Below are 16,648 nucleotides of genomic sequence, written 5' to 3' on the forward strand. Positions count from 1 at the left end.
CCCGGGAGCGTTCCACTGGGCTACGTGCTCAAACGACCACAGCCTCGCTGTAAAAAGACGACCCATGGGAGGATGATGCGTGCGGCCAATTTAAATGAGGGGGGGAAGCTTGTGCGCTGGTTTTCGGAGGCTTAGTAAGGTGCGTCAGAGTCGACAACACGGCACGGAAACACCTGATGAGAAGCACCTGTCAGTTCAGTGATAGCTTAAAGGGGAATTTCACCTAAATCCTCAGCAAACATATATATAGCAAGTGATGCACAGCTTGTTTCTTTTGGCCTGTTTTTGAGCCTCCATTGTGCAGGATTGGATGATATATCATAATGCGGAGAAATAAAACAAAAACTGTCTTTATAAGTGCACCCAGAGGTACATGAGAAGATATTGTTTTTATGGTGGACTGATCCTTTAACCACTCGAACTTGGGTTTCGCCTTTTATTTCCCCTACGGACGTTTTTAAGTTGTAAAAATGGGATTCAAAACTTTAGTGTATATGCTGGAGTATATATACAATATATTCTCTTACCAACCTGTTCCAGCTCTTTATTCAACCTCCACTGTACCATTGTGTTAAACGGGAACAGTCTTGATAAGTAAAGCATCTTTTTTTCCCCAACATAACTCTGGAAAACTTGTGGATTATTGGATTCTGGATTATTTCAGGAGAATATCCAGAGTTCAGAGCATGTGTGAAAGCAGCTGTGACATTGGATGTAGAGGTTTTAGGAGCAAATAATGGCTCAGGATTACTGCACAGACAAATATTTGTAATCAAAAGCCACAAACATTAGAAATCAGCTATAATAAAAGGGAGAAACCCATCAAATCCCAGTATATAGGTCAGAGGATTCTCAACGTCCAACAAGCTGTCAAATGAAGAGCATGAACAGAATTACGACTGACACTCTCGCATGATTTTAAAAACTTAACAACTTGCATAGAAATTAAGTACCGGAAAATAAAGTCACGCGGGGACATTTTGAAAGCCGAAATATTTCAATACTAAAATTGAAACCAGCTGCTAATCGACTGCGGTTTGGCTTTTTATTTTTCCTGAGTGAGGACCTGCACGGCCGGACAATTTTTTCCAAGCTTGAAAAGCAATTATCACAACAACAGAAAGAAAACATTAAAAATAAGTTCAAATGTTAACTCGCAACGGGGTTAACCTGGTAATAAAGTGGGAGTGTGTGCGGCTCGCAGAGGAGCAGGAGCTGCAGAGGATCTCCTGATGGAAAACTCATAAAATAAGAGGGGAGATAACAATAACACAGGCTCTGGCTCTCTGGTGCCAGTCTATCTTTGCTTGTCTCTTGTCTCTGACACTAAAGCCTCTACTCTGGCTCTCCCTCGCTCAGACCTCATCGCCACCCCCTCTTTTTCCTCCCACCATCTCCCATCTAGCTCCTAAATTATCTGTCCGAGCTGTGGGAGATACCCCTTCCTGCCCGGGGTCGCTTGTCTTACCACAAGCTGGGGGGGGGGGGGGGGGGGGGGGGGGGGACTAGGTGTATGTGTGTGTGTGTGTGTACACGTGAGAACACTGCAAACTAAGCAGAAAGTCACATCCCTTCTCGCCTTCTCGTTTGATGTCCTTGGAGGAGGGAGGACCTGCGACCACTAAATGTCACTTTGGAGGGGCCGTTGACGGACGGCCAGCGGGAAGTGCGACGTGCCAAAGAGAAGGAGTGAGCTCTTTTCTTTTTTTTTTTTGAAAGTTTCTTTCAGAGACAGGGCGACACGGCACCACGGTGAAGTCTGGAAAACAATGGAAATGTGCGTCTCTGCATGTGGATGTGTTTGAGGGTTTGTTGATGCTAAGTCACGTGTAAGAACAAATCATTCTGTAGCTGGGATCCATTATTACAGCAGAGGAAACGGAGCCAAGATCAACCCTCCGCTCTGCCTCTCTCTCCCTCTCTCTCTCTCCAACTCCCTGTGTTTTACAAGTGAAAGTAGTGGAACATTATTTTCCATTTTTTTCCTAAGCCGGACACACTCGGCCATATTTTATGGTCCCTTCACAGTCAGAGCGGTGCAGAGGAGAGCGATGAGGAAAACCTCTGGGATGCGGTCATCAGGCAAAGACCCCGCGTACAATCACAGCAACACCTGATCGTTCCCCACTTCACATTCAACCCTGCTGCGGTCGAGTGACTGGAAAGCTTGGAAACTTCAGGTCACAGCTTCTGACGGATCGCTCTGATTGAAATCCCTCCCTCCCGTCCTAAAAAAAACGGCGAACGACTCCGCGTTTGATCACGTCTGATTCTCCCGAAGGAGAAAGAGAGGCGAGTCTCGGCTGAGAATTACATTGTCAGTCCAAACATGTGCGCTTAAAGACAGAGGAACGACCCCTCCCAAATGAGGCGTGACAATCAAAGTCACAGAACGAGAGAAATGCGTCTCTGTTGTGAAAATAAATGCAAAAACTCCGCAGAGCAGAAACGACTTCAGTTAATATTCTGACCCGAGGTCCTGCATCGACATTACACGAGGCAGAAAAGGGGCGAAAAGGAAAAAGGAAAAAAGTTTGGGGACAGTCAACCTCAGAGGTGAAAGAGTTTCTCCTTTAATACTCATGTAAGTTCCCGTTATAAACATAACTTAGCGGCAAACCGAGTTTAAGAATAGAGAGTGTAAATAAATTTGAGTTTCAACCTGTTTAGAGAAGCAGCAGGGTGGAGTCACCACAACTGGACAATTCAGTTTGCCACAAAAGAGAAAAGCATGAGTGCAACAAAGTTAAAAAGATCTCAAGGTAATTTACAGGATTTCTACTTTAGTTTCCTTTTTCTAAATCTAACAAATCTGCAGTCAAAGTCACTCCGCTCTACAGCCGGGAATCAAACCTCAGAACTTTGTTTCAATTCATTTTCTAAAACTTTATACTATTTTATCATCCTGATAGAATCCCGTCTTTTTAAAACTTTTAAAACTTTGGCCTCTATTGAAATTCATATTTTTAAAACCCCACTTTGATGAGTCATTCGATGTTTAACAAGACAAACAACATTTCTCATGATTGAATCAAATCTCAGCATGTTTTTCTTATTATCAGAATTATTAAAAACTATTCATTCAAATTCAAATATTATTGTTGTGCGTTGCTTTACTTCAACGGATCTCGAGTTGAAAACATTGGGAAGCACCGGTGTTTGGATAAATGAAGCAAACTTACATTCTCAGTCGACTAAAACTCCAAAACTCTCAGAAGCAAAAGCATCAAACCAGGAAACAGAAGAATCCAGAGATGAGAGGAAACACGAGAGTGAGACGCTCAGTGGACACAGGTGAACCACATGAGGGCGGAGCTTACAATCACAGGGCTGCGTTCAGCTCAGACGACACAAAAAGTTTATTTAAACCTGAACAGCATCGAACAGATTGTATCAACTTTGCAGCTGAGAAGGTCTTTGTCGGGTTTAATACTTCTGTTAAACTTTTTTACTACTTTAATAACTTCAGTTGATGCAAACTCCGAACAGCAGCTTCATGAAGAACTTTAGAATCGTCACCACTGATTGGACGACACCTCGGACACACAAACCAGAATCTAGAGCCGCACGACTGAACGTGACCCAGGACAGAGACAGGAAGTGAAAGGACTTTCAAAATAAAACAGGAAATATTAAGCTCCAATGACCATTTCACGTAGCAGACTTTTCAAAATAAATCAAAAGTCACTAAACTTTTTGAGAAATTCAAAATGCAAACAAGTGAAATACAAGTTTCAGAGTCCATCCAATAGAAACACAAATCCAGCTCCAAAAAAGACTAAAGGTCTGAAACCTTTCCTGAAAAATCTCAGAACAGCAGCAGAATTATTTTTCATCTTTTTTATAGGAAGAGAATGACAAAATATTTGACAGATCATATTATATAAAATTATATGATAGATATTTTTATTGACCATCCCTATTTCTGCTTATTAATAACGCTGTCAACCTTTAACACCCCGTTAAACTCTAACCTCATGGATTCAAAGTCAGTGAAAAACAAAAGCAGACTATGAAACAAAAACAAGAGACGCCAATATTTAACTTTGCATTGGTGAAGAATGAAGTGGAGGATATTGACTGAGCAGCGTCTCCATTGGTAAGATATTGAAAGTGACTGCTGAATTGTGGGATTTCACAGCGTCTGTGGCTTGTGGCCAAAAAAAGAAAGTCAGTGTTGCTCTTTCATTACTATGACGCTTGGCTGAACTTTATAGAACTTGACACAGCAGAACAATACGACCCCGCTTGTGACCCCGCAGCCACGAGTTTGACGAACGTGCAACGTGCCAGTCGCTGCTTTTTCTGATGAGAACCACGTCGGAGGCGGTGAATTCGTTATCATTGTAAACAGTTAAAAGTTTTACAGGCTTCAAACAACGTAGAAAATCACAGCGTCCAATGATCTGAATTCACAGAAATATAATCATGATAATCTAAATGGAACTGGATTTCAAACTTCCCTGCACTCGACAAGGAATCTGAACTTGTGGTCAGTGTGTCAATTTGTATGTGTGTGTGTGTGTTTGTTTGTGTGTGTGTGTGTGTGTGTGTGTGTGTGTGTGTATGTGTGTGTGTGTGTGTGTGGTGCAGGCATTACTCATGTTGTGGGGACCTCAATCTGTGTTGAGTCAGGAAATCCCTGTAAAGTCAATGTGTAGCCCTCTGAAGTCACTGAGACATGATTGTGTTTGTGTGTGTGTGTGTAAATGTGAATGTTTACCCATCTTTTATGGCGACTGTCTCATAAAACGCTATGAGAGAACCCGGCTCTCCGCGGCACCGGCTCACCCGCATGTTCACCTCACAGCGACCACCTACCAGGACGACCCCCGGCAGATGCGTCACCTCCGCGATGACCATTGCAAAACAGCGTGTCGAGATGATTACCGCATGAATTATGAACCTGGTTATGACTTGGACTAGAGCGTTACAACCTCTTCTCTCAGGCACATGTGCACGAGAAATGACGCACTCAAAATATCGCAATTAGACCATGAATTACAACACAGGAGGATGCAGTTGGTTCTGCATCGTCCGGTTCTTGTAAAATTCTGCGGAGCGTGGAGTTTTAATACGAAGCTTGTTTATGATTCACATGTAATCAAAGCAAACAGTGTTCGACCTTTCTCTGGAAACTGCACTCATCAGTGTTCCCCTCTCACAAATACACAAAGAAAAACCAGCAATCCGTATCGTATCGCCCGGCCGTACATGACCTTCTCCTCCCTGGCTGGTTTCACAGGTTTTATATTTCATTTTGCCCTCTACAGGCTCAACAACGCCGCCTCTGATGCACTGACTAATCACATTTCCCTCCAGAGGAGTTTCAGCATCGCCAAGACGGGGAGGAATTAAAAAGAGGCAACGAGTGTCACACAGAGAAGCAAAGAGACTTTGAAGTTTGTTTTTATGAATCAGGCGGATCCACAACACAGAGGGAGGCACAAACATCTTGCCCGTGACACAAAACAGAAAGACAGACACAAAGACACGAGATGGATGGAAGGGGAGGATGAATATGACGGGGATCAGAGTATCCACGGCAACGGAGATCAACACTCATTTCTAAATCTGACTCATCCAACCGTGATGTGCAAAACCTCTACCGTCACCTCCTCAAGACATCATCTGCAGCCCTCGCCTCTTCCTCCCCGTGATCCCTCGCTACTACCCCTGTTCTGGCACCTCCACCGCTCCTCTTCCTTCATTCCCACAACTCCCAATAACACCGTCTGACATGTGCAGAACCCTCCCAAAAACATGCTTTTCTTTGCTCAATCTCACGAGTCCACACAGCTCCGCCGTACATCCCTTCACCGGCGAGGAGAGGGGGAGGAAAGCCGGCTGACAGGGGCATCCACACACACTCCTAAATCTGCCGAGGCAAGACGCTGGCACAGACGAAGAAATAACAAAAGTCTCCCAAACTGCGGTCGGGGCAGCGCAACACTTTATCTGCGAAGGCAAAACAAAGGAAGGCCCTGTTGAGCGCTCGGACCGTGTTTACTTTCAGAGGAGAACAATGCTCTCTGGGAGGAGGGGGCAAGGACTGATGTGGCACTTGAGGGACGAAAGGACAGAAAAAATAGAAAGGATTTTGTTCTCAGAGTTTAAGAAAAGAGTTGGAGCAGTCCGTCTGAATATGAGGAGGAGGAGGAGGAGGAGGAGGAGGAGGAGGAGGAGGAGGAGGATGAAGGGAAGAGAAGACGAGAAACAGAGACAGATGACGTGACAGGGAGATTATCTCTGTGATGTCTTTATCATTCTGGTGCCATGTTTTTCTTTCTTTCTTTTGAGGAAAATCTTTTAAGCATAGAAGCAAAAATGGAAGAGTGGAAATGTAAACTGAGAAGTGTGTAGTGTTGTTGTGAATCACAAACACAACACAAATAAAAACAGCTGATTCCATGAGCATCAGACAAACAGAACTCGGATGTGTAATATCGCTGCTGTTTGTCTAGACGTATTAAAAATGAAATTCAGATCCAAACTGGAAAAATAGAAATAAAAAACAAGGTTAATGTTCTCCCAGTCAAAGTTTTCAAACTAAATTCATTTCTTGAGTCTACTGATAGTAAATATTCAGATTATACTGCAGCTTCTGTTGGAATCGCTTCAATCTATTCATCCCTTTGTAACGCATCCCTTCATCAAAAATCCCATGAGCATTAAATCAATCCTGTTTAAAATGATGCTGCATGTTGAAACTTAGTGTATGAAATAATAACACAGAGCGGAAACTGTCTTCACCTGGAGACACCTGCTGATCAGGACTGAGACAGACACGTCTGTCGCTCCGGGTGACTCTACTCAGTGTGAGTTATTTAGCAGTGGACAAAACAGGACGTGACGAATCAAAAGTTGAAGTGAAATGAAAAACATCCTCCTATAAACTTTGAACGGACTCTGGATTCATCAACAATACATGAATCTGCTGCCAAGAATTTTTTTTTTTTTTCTGCATCTTACCCCCCCCCCACACACAAAGCAGTTACCAACAGGAAGAAACACAAAGATTTTTGGGTAATGAAGTCATTCCAAACAACTACGAGAAAGCTGCTGAAGCAAAACACTCAAATACCAACGTCTAACTTTCAACAAGCGGCTGCACAAACCACTCACTGCACATCACACGTCACAAGATGTGACACAAAATGATCTCATCGGCTCAGGACGTATCCCAGAATCCTCTCTTTTCCACAGCACGAGTTGTTTAAGATCACAACCATCGATAAAGCACGTCCAGCCAAACTCTCTTTGTCTGAGTGTTTCCAAAAACGTCACACATGGTGCATGGCGGAGGGGAGGAAAAATACCAGCTCTCCCTTATGCATCCAATCAATGGGGGAGAATGGGAAATGGAGAATGTGAAAGGGTCACAACCCCGGGGATGGAAATAATCCCCCAGTTGCTACCGGGTATACGGTGTATAAACAGTGAACTGGAAAAACATTAGTCTAAGTCTGGAGGTTTACACTATTGTACCACTGAGCGCTTTGAGGCTCCTTTAACACAGGAGGAGCTGATAGTATGAATAAAGCCATAAATGAGAGCCTGCTGCATTTCACCAGAACACCAGGCCGCATTTCCAAATGTGGAGGGTCATTTAGATTCTTCCAGGTTTTCACTCTCACGCGTCTCAGAGTGGCGAGACCGGCCCTGCAGCCAGCCGGGGCCGGTAAAGCCATCTCTCTCCGCGGGGTGAGAAAGTTCAGGCTCTTAGCGTGAAACCAATCTAGAGTCTGAAGTTTGGAAACGGAGCACCTACAAGCAGCGCTCCATTCTCTCATTAGTCCGACAGTGGAGTCTGCAGGAAAGCAGATTGTCATCTTCGCTGCAGGCAAAGTGAGAGAACACTTGATATTCCCATTTGGCCCCCCCGAGCAAACCTTTCAGTTAACTTAGCTAACACCATTTTGCCAAGTAATCCTTGATTTCAATAATATGCGAGTGTGTCCCTGAATAACAGATCGCTGGGTTGGATTTCAGGTTCAATATGTGCCGTGGTTGAAAAGGCATCGATAGCAACTGTCACAGGAATCCCACTGATCTTAAACTCTTTCATAATTTCACTTTTAAGAAGCAGTAACACAAAACATCTGAAGAGGAGAGGAGGGTCACACCTTTTTGTTTTTGCTCTTAATTCATAGTTTGAAGTGTGTGCCTGTAATAACATGGCATTTTGAGTCCTGGTTAAATTCTCCAAAACATATATAGAATCACATGTTTTTCATTTGACTGGTGGTTAAGCCTGAACCACCCAAAACTCAGAGCAGGCTTCAGGGAATTTAAATATCTTCTTTTTTAGGATAAGCTTTAAAAAAGGTGCATCACATAATGCAAACTCAATGGAGAGCTCGAGTTTCACTCTCTCTGCCCTCAGCGTCTTTTCACAGCGTCTTAAGAGGTCACCCAATTTTAATGGTCACTTATTGCCTGTGGAACCGCTCCTGGTGGTATAAACGTACCTCAGGACCACCCGAGTGCCAAAACAGCCCCAGGCTCAAAGGCTCAGAGTAATACTGGCACTGATGATGCATACCTGCACTGGACGACCATATGAATTACTCTCTTTTTCATTTTACTTGAGCCACTGAGGAAAACTATCGAGGGCTTTGAAGCTGAAACGGCAGCCTTGAGTGATTTATCTCTATGGTGGGGGGAAATTAAAATGTGGTCGTTATGTTTTATTTATTTTGATTTGTGCAGCTGATAAGAACATTTCTGCTCACGAGAGCACAAGACGAGCTCGTGCAGGAGACATGCAACACTCATTTCCCTTCTCCCAGACTGCTCACATATTAGAGGAGGCACATTGGAGATGAATAGTTACAGCTCAGTATGATTCTGGACATGGAGAACAATGAAGTCATCATGCCAAGGAACAAGGCCTTCTTACTCACGTCCAACAAAATAATGATTTAATATAATGCAGAGAAGGAATGTAATTAATGAGCAGACAAATGCAACAGGTGGTTCTGTTTTTTTTCTGTGTGTGTGACTTGGACAGTTTCAATACCAATTTTCCTCCAGATCAAACCTTGATCTCATCACATCTCCTGCAAAAGCCAAAACAGATCAAATAGAACGACAGAGCAAAATATAAGGTGACGTTCCAGAACCTGCAGAGAAAAAGAAAAGGTCAGCAGAGTACTCACCTCAGCACGCTGCGTCCTGGGCTGGCTGGCGTCCGTCTCGATGGCGTACACATCCACCAGGTAGAGGTCGGAGCCTTTCTCACGGTCCAACTCTGCAGCCGTCTGTATCACTCCAGTGTTGCGGCCGATGGTGAAAAGGCGCCCCACGGCTTTCCCACCGCTGCGCACCGCCACGATGAAGTACTCCACTTTGCTCGCAGAGCCCCGTGGACTTGAGGCATCGAGGGAGATGACACTGGTGCCCGGCGGCTGGCCCTCTTTCAGGATAGTGATGTATTTGGGCTGCGAGAAAACAGGCCCGTCCATCCCCTGGAGGATGATGGTCAGCTCAGTCCTGGAGGTCTTGCGGTCCGTGCCGTGGTCAGTGGCCGACACAGCGAGAGTGTACATGAGGCGGGATGGAACCAGCTGGGAGGCCAGGCGAATATCCCCGCTGTACCTGTCCATTATAAACGTGTCCGAGTCTCCTTCCAAAAGCTCGTACTCCACTTCTCCATTTGCCCCCTCATCAGGGTCAAAAGCCACGACCGTTGTCAGGATGGAGCCGATGACGATGTTGGGCTCGGCCACGAGAGCGTTCTGAGATACAAAAGTGGGAACATTATCATTCTGGTCCGTAACCCATATTGTGACATTTTTCAGGGCGAAGCGGCGGAATTCAGCTGGAACCGCCTGGTCTGTGGCTTTGACTGTCAGCTCGAACAGATTGGAGAACTCCCTGTCGATCTCTCTGTTGGTGTATATGAGCCCAGTGCTCGGGTCAATGGTGAAGTGGCTCCCCCGAGGAATCTGCTGAACAATGGAGTACTCCAGCTGTCCATTAATGTCTGCATCTGTGTCGTGAGCTGTGATTGTCATGACTGAGGCTGAGATGGGGAGATTCTCAGCGATGGATTTGAAAATGTCTCCGGGGGTAAATATGGGGGGGTTGTCATTAAAGTCCCTGACATGAATAACCACAGGGATGGATGAGGAGCGGGGTGGTCTGCCATTGTCCTTTGCGGTGATGTTGAGTTTGTAAAACGACTGAGTCTCATAATCCAGCTTCTTAACCAAAAAGATGCTGCCGGTGTTGGGGCTGATGCTGAAAGTGCCGTGGTTGTTTGTGGCTGTGATGCTGTACGTGATGTCTGCGTTTTGACCTGAATCTGAATCCGTGGCGGTCACAGACGCCACCAACTCTCCGATCCTCATGTTCTCCAGGACGTCCACAGACAGGGAGGATTTAGGGAAGGAGGGGGAGTTGTCGTTCTCATCTAGGATGCTGATACTCAGCATGCAGGAGGAGGACAGGGGCACAGCTCCGGCATCCACAGCTATGATTTTCAAAGAATAGGAGGATGTAGATTCATAGTCCAGCTTTCCAACTAGTGTGACCTGTCCAGAGCTGCCGTCAATAGTGAACTGTCCCTCCTCGTTGCCCTCAGTGACCTGATAATGCACCAAACCATTTTTGTTCTCATCCACATCGGAGGCGGAGACTCTGAGCAACTGTGTCATGTTCTGAGCAGACTCTGAGATGGAGGCCTGGTAAATGTCTTTGGTGAATTTAGGCGGGTTGTCGTTGATGTCTTGAATGTAAACCTGCACTTTGGCCTGGTCTCTGAGGGGCTTGGGGAGACCCTGGTCTGACGAGACGACCACAAAGCTGAACACGGCGGCGCCTCTTTGTCTCATGAGCAACTCGCGGTCCAACTGCAGCGTGCTGGTCAACTCCCCCGTGATGGCGTTCAGCTCAAAGTTGGGCTGTGGCGTCTCAAATGTGTATCTGACCTCACTGTTTGGGCCAAAGTCCTTATCCTCTGCGAAAACCCGCCCGACCAGTGACCCCCTCCTCTGCTCTTCCTCAAAATGAAACACATAATTAGTGCTATTAAAAAGAGGACGGTTGTCGTTGACGTCGTCGAGAATCACACTGACGTTGACCGTGGCACTCAGCGGCTCCACAGCTCGATCTTTGGCCACGACCACCAAGTTATATCTGTCCTGCGTCTCTCTGTCCAGCTCTGCTTTGATGTACAACTGCCCGTCTGGAAAAATCCCAAACACGTCACCAGCGTTGCCACCGGTGATGTCGTACATAATCTCCCCGTTAAGACCAGAGTCTTTGTCGGTGGCCTCCACTTTGAAAAAGCGGCTGTTCACAGGCTCCGACTCCAGGATGATGACCTCATACGAGAGCTGGTCAAACACGGGCGAGTTGTCATTCACGTCATAAACACTGACGATGAGGACGAGGCTGGAGGTGTGCTGCGGGACCCCCGTGTCTGATGCAGTGACCTCGACCTCATAAGAGCTGGTGGTGACCTCCAGGGGCCCGGTCAGTGTGATGAGGCCGTGCTTCTCATGAATATGAAACAGGCCTTTGGGGTTTTGTTTGAGGCTGTAGACCACCATGCCGTTCATGCCCTCGTCGGGATCCGCAGCTTTGGCCTGGAATATGACGTGACCTGTGCTCCAGTTCTCCACTGCGCTCACGTGCTCCACAGTGTGAATAAAATGAGGAGCGTTATCGTTCAAGTCCTTCACAGTGATATTGACAAACGCATCCCCTGTGATCTCCCCGGCTCTGGCCACAACCTTCAGCTGATAAAAGCCCTGCTCCTCTCTGTCTATCTGACTCGACGCTGTGATCTGACCTGCGCTGTTCACTGCAAAAAGCCCCCTCTGGTCCCCAGAGGTGATCAGATAAGAAATATTAGTGTTCAGATCTACAGTGGTGGCTGACACTGTCCCTATAACTGTGCCGATGCCGACATTCTCAAACATGACAAAGCTGTAAACTTTCTGGCTGAACACCGGTGGGTTATCCTGTGTGTCTATGACGGTTACAGTAACTATGGCCTGTGTGTGTGAGCGCAGGCCGCTGCCATCTGCTGCTGTCACCTGCAGCTGGTAAGCAGTTTTCTCTTCTCTATCCAGGGGCACTAGAGTGGTAATTTTCCCCATGTTGCTATTAATGCGGAATTTGGATGCATCTCCAGCCGTAATTATATACTTGACTGTGCCATTTCGACCTAAATCGGGATCTGTGGCAGAAACGGTGGTTACATAACAACCCGAGGGCTCATTCTCCTTTACATTGGCAAAATACTGCACGGGGTAGAAGACTGGCCTATTGTCATTGATATCCCTCAGGGTGATGTTGACTTTTCCTACAGAGTGCAGAGGGGGGCTGCCTGCGTCTGCTGCCTGGATGTGGAGCAAGTAGGAGGCCTGATCCTCCCTGTCTAGCTCCACGGCTGTGCTTAATCGGCCTGACGCAGCATCCAGGCGAAACAGCTCCTGGACACTGGCGGGAGTCTCTGCATCAAATGAGAACCGGATAGTTCCATTGGCCCCGAGGTCGTCATCTGAGGCAGAGAGCACCACCAGCTCAGTGCCAGCAGGAGCGTGCTCCACCAGGGAAACATGATATGTGCTCTGTGTGAATGTGGGCACTTGGTCGTTCACATCAGTGATGTTGATTATCAGTTTAGTGTAAGAAATCTTGGGCTGCAGCCCCTGGTCTTTGGCACTAATGTTGAGCACAATTTCAGCTGCTATTTCCCGATCCAGCAAAGCTGCACTGGTAACCAGACCGCTGTTTTCACTGATGGAGAACCAGCCCAAAGCGTTTCCAGACACCAGAGAGTAGCGCAGGTTGGCATTCTGCCCTGAGTCACCATCTGTTGCTGAGACCCCTTTAATGTAGCTGCCTTTTGGAACGTCTTCACTGATATCTACTCTGTACAGCGTTTCCTGAAATATTGGGGGGTGATCATTGATATCATTCACAAAAATGACCAGACTGGCAAAGGAGGAGCGGGCCATAGGTTTGCCATTGTCAGACACAGACACAGTCAGGTTGTATGAGGAAATTCTCTCCCTGTCTAAAACACTGGCTACTTTGATCAGACTTAAATTGGGCACTGGAGACGTGTGCACTTCAAAGTGCCTCTGCTCGTTACCTCCTAAGATCGAAACAGATATGTTGCCATTAGCTGTGGGGGAGTCTGAGTCTGAAACGGTGAGTAGAGCCACAACTGTGCCAATCTGTGCGTTTTCATCCACAGACGCAAACTTAGAAGTGGTGGGAAAATACCTAAACTTCACCACAGGGTCATTATCATTCACATCTAAGAGTTTAACAGTGGCCTCTGTTCTGCCGGACAGGGAGGGAACCCCGTTATCCACTGCATGAATAGTCAGAGAGTACTCTCTCTTACTCTCAAAATCCAAAACCTCTTTTATCGTAATAGTACCAACCTTAGGGTCAATCTGGAACGGGCTCCCCTCATCTAACAAGTACCTGATCTCAGCGTTGGCTCCCTCGTCCTGATCTGAAGCTGTGATCTGGAGAACACTAGAGCCCACGGCTGCATCCTCAAAAACACTGGTCTGATACTGCTCCTGGTCGAACACAGGGGGGTTGTCATTTATATCTTGGATGGTGACGTTTACTTGCAAGTGGCCAAACTTTTTCGGGTCTCCTTTGTCCTCCACCTCGATCAGGAGCTGGTAGAAGGGGGTGACCTCCCTGTCCAAGCCTCCAGTGGAAACCAGGTGTAAGAAAGCCCCCTCTCCACTGGGATTGACTGTAATATCCAAACGGAATCTCCTCTGCTCGTTGCCTCTCACGATTCTGTACGTGGTGTGATCGACCCCGTTGCTCCCGATGTCTGAGTCTGTGGCGGTGTCCAGGATCACCTGCCGGCCGCTGCTCGCGTCCTCCTTGAAGGACACGACTATGGACGCGTCTGGAAACACCGGTGAGTTGTCGTTAATATCCAACACGACTATCCGGACCTCCGTGGGGTAGGTGGGCTGACTGGACAGCACCACCACGTTGATCACATCGCTATGCAAAACCTCCCTGTCAATCACAGACGAGGTGTAGATGACCCCCGTGGAGCCGTTGATGGCAAAAAGTTTGTGGTTCTCGCTGAAGCGATACGTGAAGCTGGGCTTGGTCTCTATCGTGCCCACATAGGTGCCGACGGGCTGCTCCTCCAGTACCTGGAACTCTTGGCGGACTTGGCTGGACGTGGAGTACTGCGACAGAGTCCACAGCATCAGTAGAACCAAGTGGAACCGGCCCGAAGCTCTACCTGCGTGCGCCATGGTCAGTGAGCCAGTCCACCTTTCTCAGACAGAGTCCATGCCGCTGACGCATCAACTTTACTCAGGTTGTGCGAGTCACTAAAGCATCGTAGAAAAGTGCAGAGAACAAAAAGTCAGTGGTGAAACAAAGCAGCAGCTCCTCCTGTGTCCAGAACCCGCTCCAGAGGTGTCCTCCTCTGCTGCGCTGCGCACCCGCTCCAACAATATCCAGTGAGAGCAGAAGAGTGATTCCTGCAGGATCAGGGAAGTTTCTTTTCAACTCCTCAGACTGTCTCTTCAGAGCAGAATCCTAAAAATCCATTGATGGGGAAAAACAATAGAGAACTTCCTCGCGCCCTGGAGATGCGTAAAAGTTTATCCAAAGTTGGAGCGCGGGTCTGCGGTGTTCAGCGTGTGCAGGCGGCTGAGCCGACGCACCGTCCCGTGGAATAACGGTGCAGGCGCTTCAGTCATATTGAGTCCCAGCAAGTTAGGACAAAGCTGGAGTTCTGCAAACTCCCTCCCATCGCTGATCCCATTGGATGGCTGCGCTCCTGCCCGCCCTCCCACAGCCCCTCTCCCTGCTCCTTTGTGCAGAGCAGCCCCTGGTCCCCGCGTGTGGACGAGGACGTCAATCTAATGAGACAGGTAACGATGCCCGGAGCCTCCTAATGACCTCAATCACAGAATGAAGAGAATAAATACTGTCTCCAACACAGTGAAACAACTCAGAGGAAAAGAGAGGAGAGTAATAAAGGAGAGAAATGTCGTCATGAGGCAGAAACACTTTAAAAACAAGTATAAATACCCAAACATGATCATAATAAAATAAACTAACAAATACTGGTGATAATATGTAGTAAAACTCAATATAATATGAGAAAAAGTTACTGTGAAATCATATTTCGATACTGAAAAGTGCTATTTAAATTATTACAATATTATAATAATACCACAAATGATCTAAAATATCACAGTATAATACCATAATGAATATGACAGTAGATATTAGAAGTCTAGATACAAATATCAATGATTATTGATGCAAAAGTTATAGAACAGAAGCAATAAACTACTAAATTTACATATAATGACACAATTTGTTGGATAATTATCAAATAAAATAATATTCATGCTTTAGAGTCTTAATTTAGACAATAATATCCCCAAAAATTAACTTAAGAACATTTAAACTCCTCAAAAGAACAACTGTTCAAAGAATTGTTTCCTGTTTCTTTCAAAAATGTGTGATGAGGTTAATGTAATTTCAACATGTAATTATTCTTTATCTTCTTCTTTCACTTTACTGTTTAATAATATATATTTATTAAAGTTAATCAGTTGGATAATGAAGCCTTGTGTGGTCCTATGAACCTCACAACCGTGGGTGAGTAGCTCCATCTAGTGGCCTAAGGACAGTAGTGCCATATTCCCCTGATGAAGCTGTGTTGGATAAATTACACATGTGACTAAAGTTTGAAAGAAATATGGGGTTTGTAGTTTTTAAACTTTCAGGAACTTGTTTTTCTTTTTCACATATGTTAAAGGATGTAATCACAAATCTTATCAGGAGGGAAACATACTCACAAGAGTCATTTCTCTGTGATTACTTATGGACAAATGTTCACTTCTAAAAGTTGTTCTGCATAAATCTGCCGTTTTGCAGATGAACGTGTTTGATTCTAGAAGTGAAGCGGTTTCCTCCAAGTCCCAGACGTACTTGAAAAATACGTTTTGAATATTCTTAAAAAACAAAAGAATATGAACCGATTTTGAAGAAAGACACAATTTTGGTCAAAACAATATTTGGATAAGTGAAGAATTACACTTGAATAAAACAAAGTCAATCTGGACCGCAGCATGTTTCTTTTCACATCGGTGTGAATTTTTATGCATTTACAATATTATTATAATTAAATATTCTGGAGTCATAGTCTTGTCTTTCAAACATGTTCACCCGTTCATCATTTTACAGTTTCACTTCTATAAAGTTAAACTTTAGACTGGAGAAAATTTCAGTCTCTAGAAAAAGACAATAGTTGATTCAAGAGAATTACTGTAACAAACACAACCAACATCTGAAGTGCTTGCACGTGAGAATTCATTATTATTATTAATCATTATTCATTAATTGCACTGTGGGGGTGTACATCATCACGTAGACCAGAACAGATTGATCATTTCCAGAAAAACCTATTTACTCCATGTGAACAGGCTCAGTGAGGAGGTGGAGTTCAGGTCAAACGAGTTCATTGAAGACTCTAATTGCAGAAGGAAGCTGCCTGTGTGTCGATGATCTGGGAAGTTGAAGCCAGAACTTCATCTTCCTGTGAAATGACATTACCGAGGATAATTACAACCCTCCTGCTCTGCACAGACGTAAATGTTTATTCAGGTTTGGTATT

At 45.6% G+C, this 16,648-nt stretch overlaps 1 protein-coding gene across 1 annotated transcript in view; it reads right to left on the bottom strand.

Moving 5' to 3' along the window:
• Positions 1-14,417, bottom strand: part of fat4 (FAT atypical cadherin 4) — a 100,634-nt gene extending 86,217 nt beyond the window's left edge. Inside the window, exon 1 of the mRNA XM_069531436.1 lies at positions 9,162-14,417. Within this exon, the coding sequence (XP_069387537.1) occupies positions 9,162-14,264 (5,103 nt within the window). The 5' untranslated portion in view covers positions 14,265-14,417. The remainder of the gene's footprint in view (positions 1-9,161) is intronic.
• Between the last annotated feature and the right edge of the window lie 2,231 nt (positions 14,418-16,648).

Source organism: Paralichthys olivaceus, chromosome 9 (genome assembly GCF_024713975.1).
Source record: "Paralichthys olivaceus isolate ysfri-2021 chromosome 9, ASM2471397v2, whole genome shotgun sequence".
NCBI lineage: Eukaryota > Metazoa > Chordata > Actinopteri > Pleuronectiformes > Paralichthyidae > Paralichthys > Paralichthys olivaceus.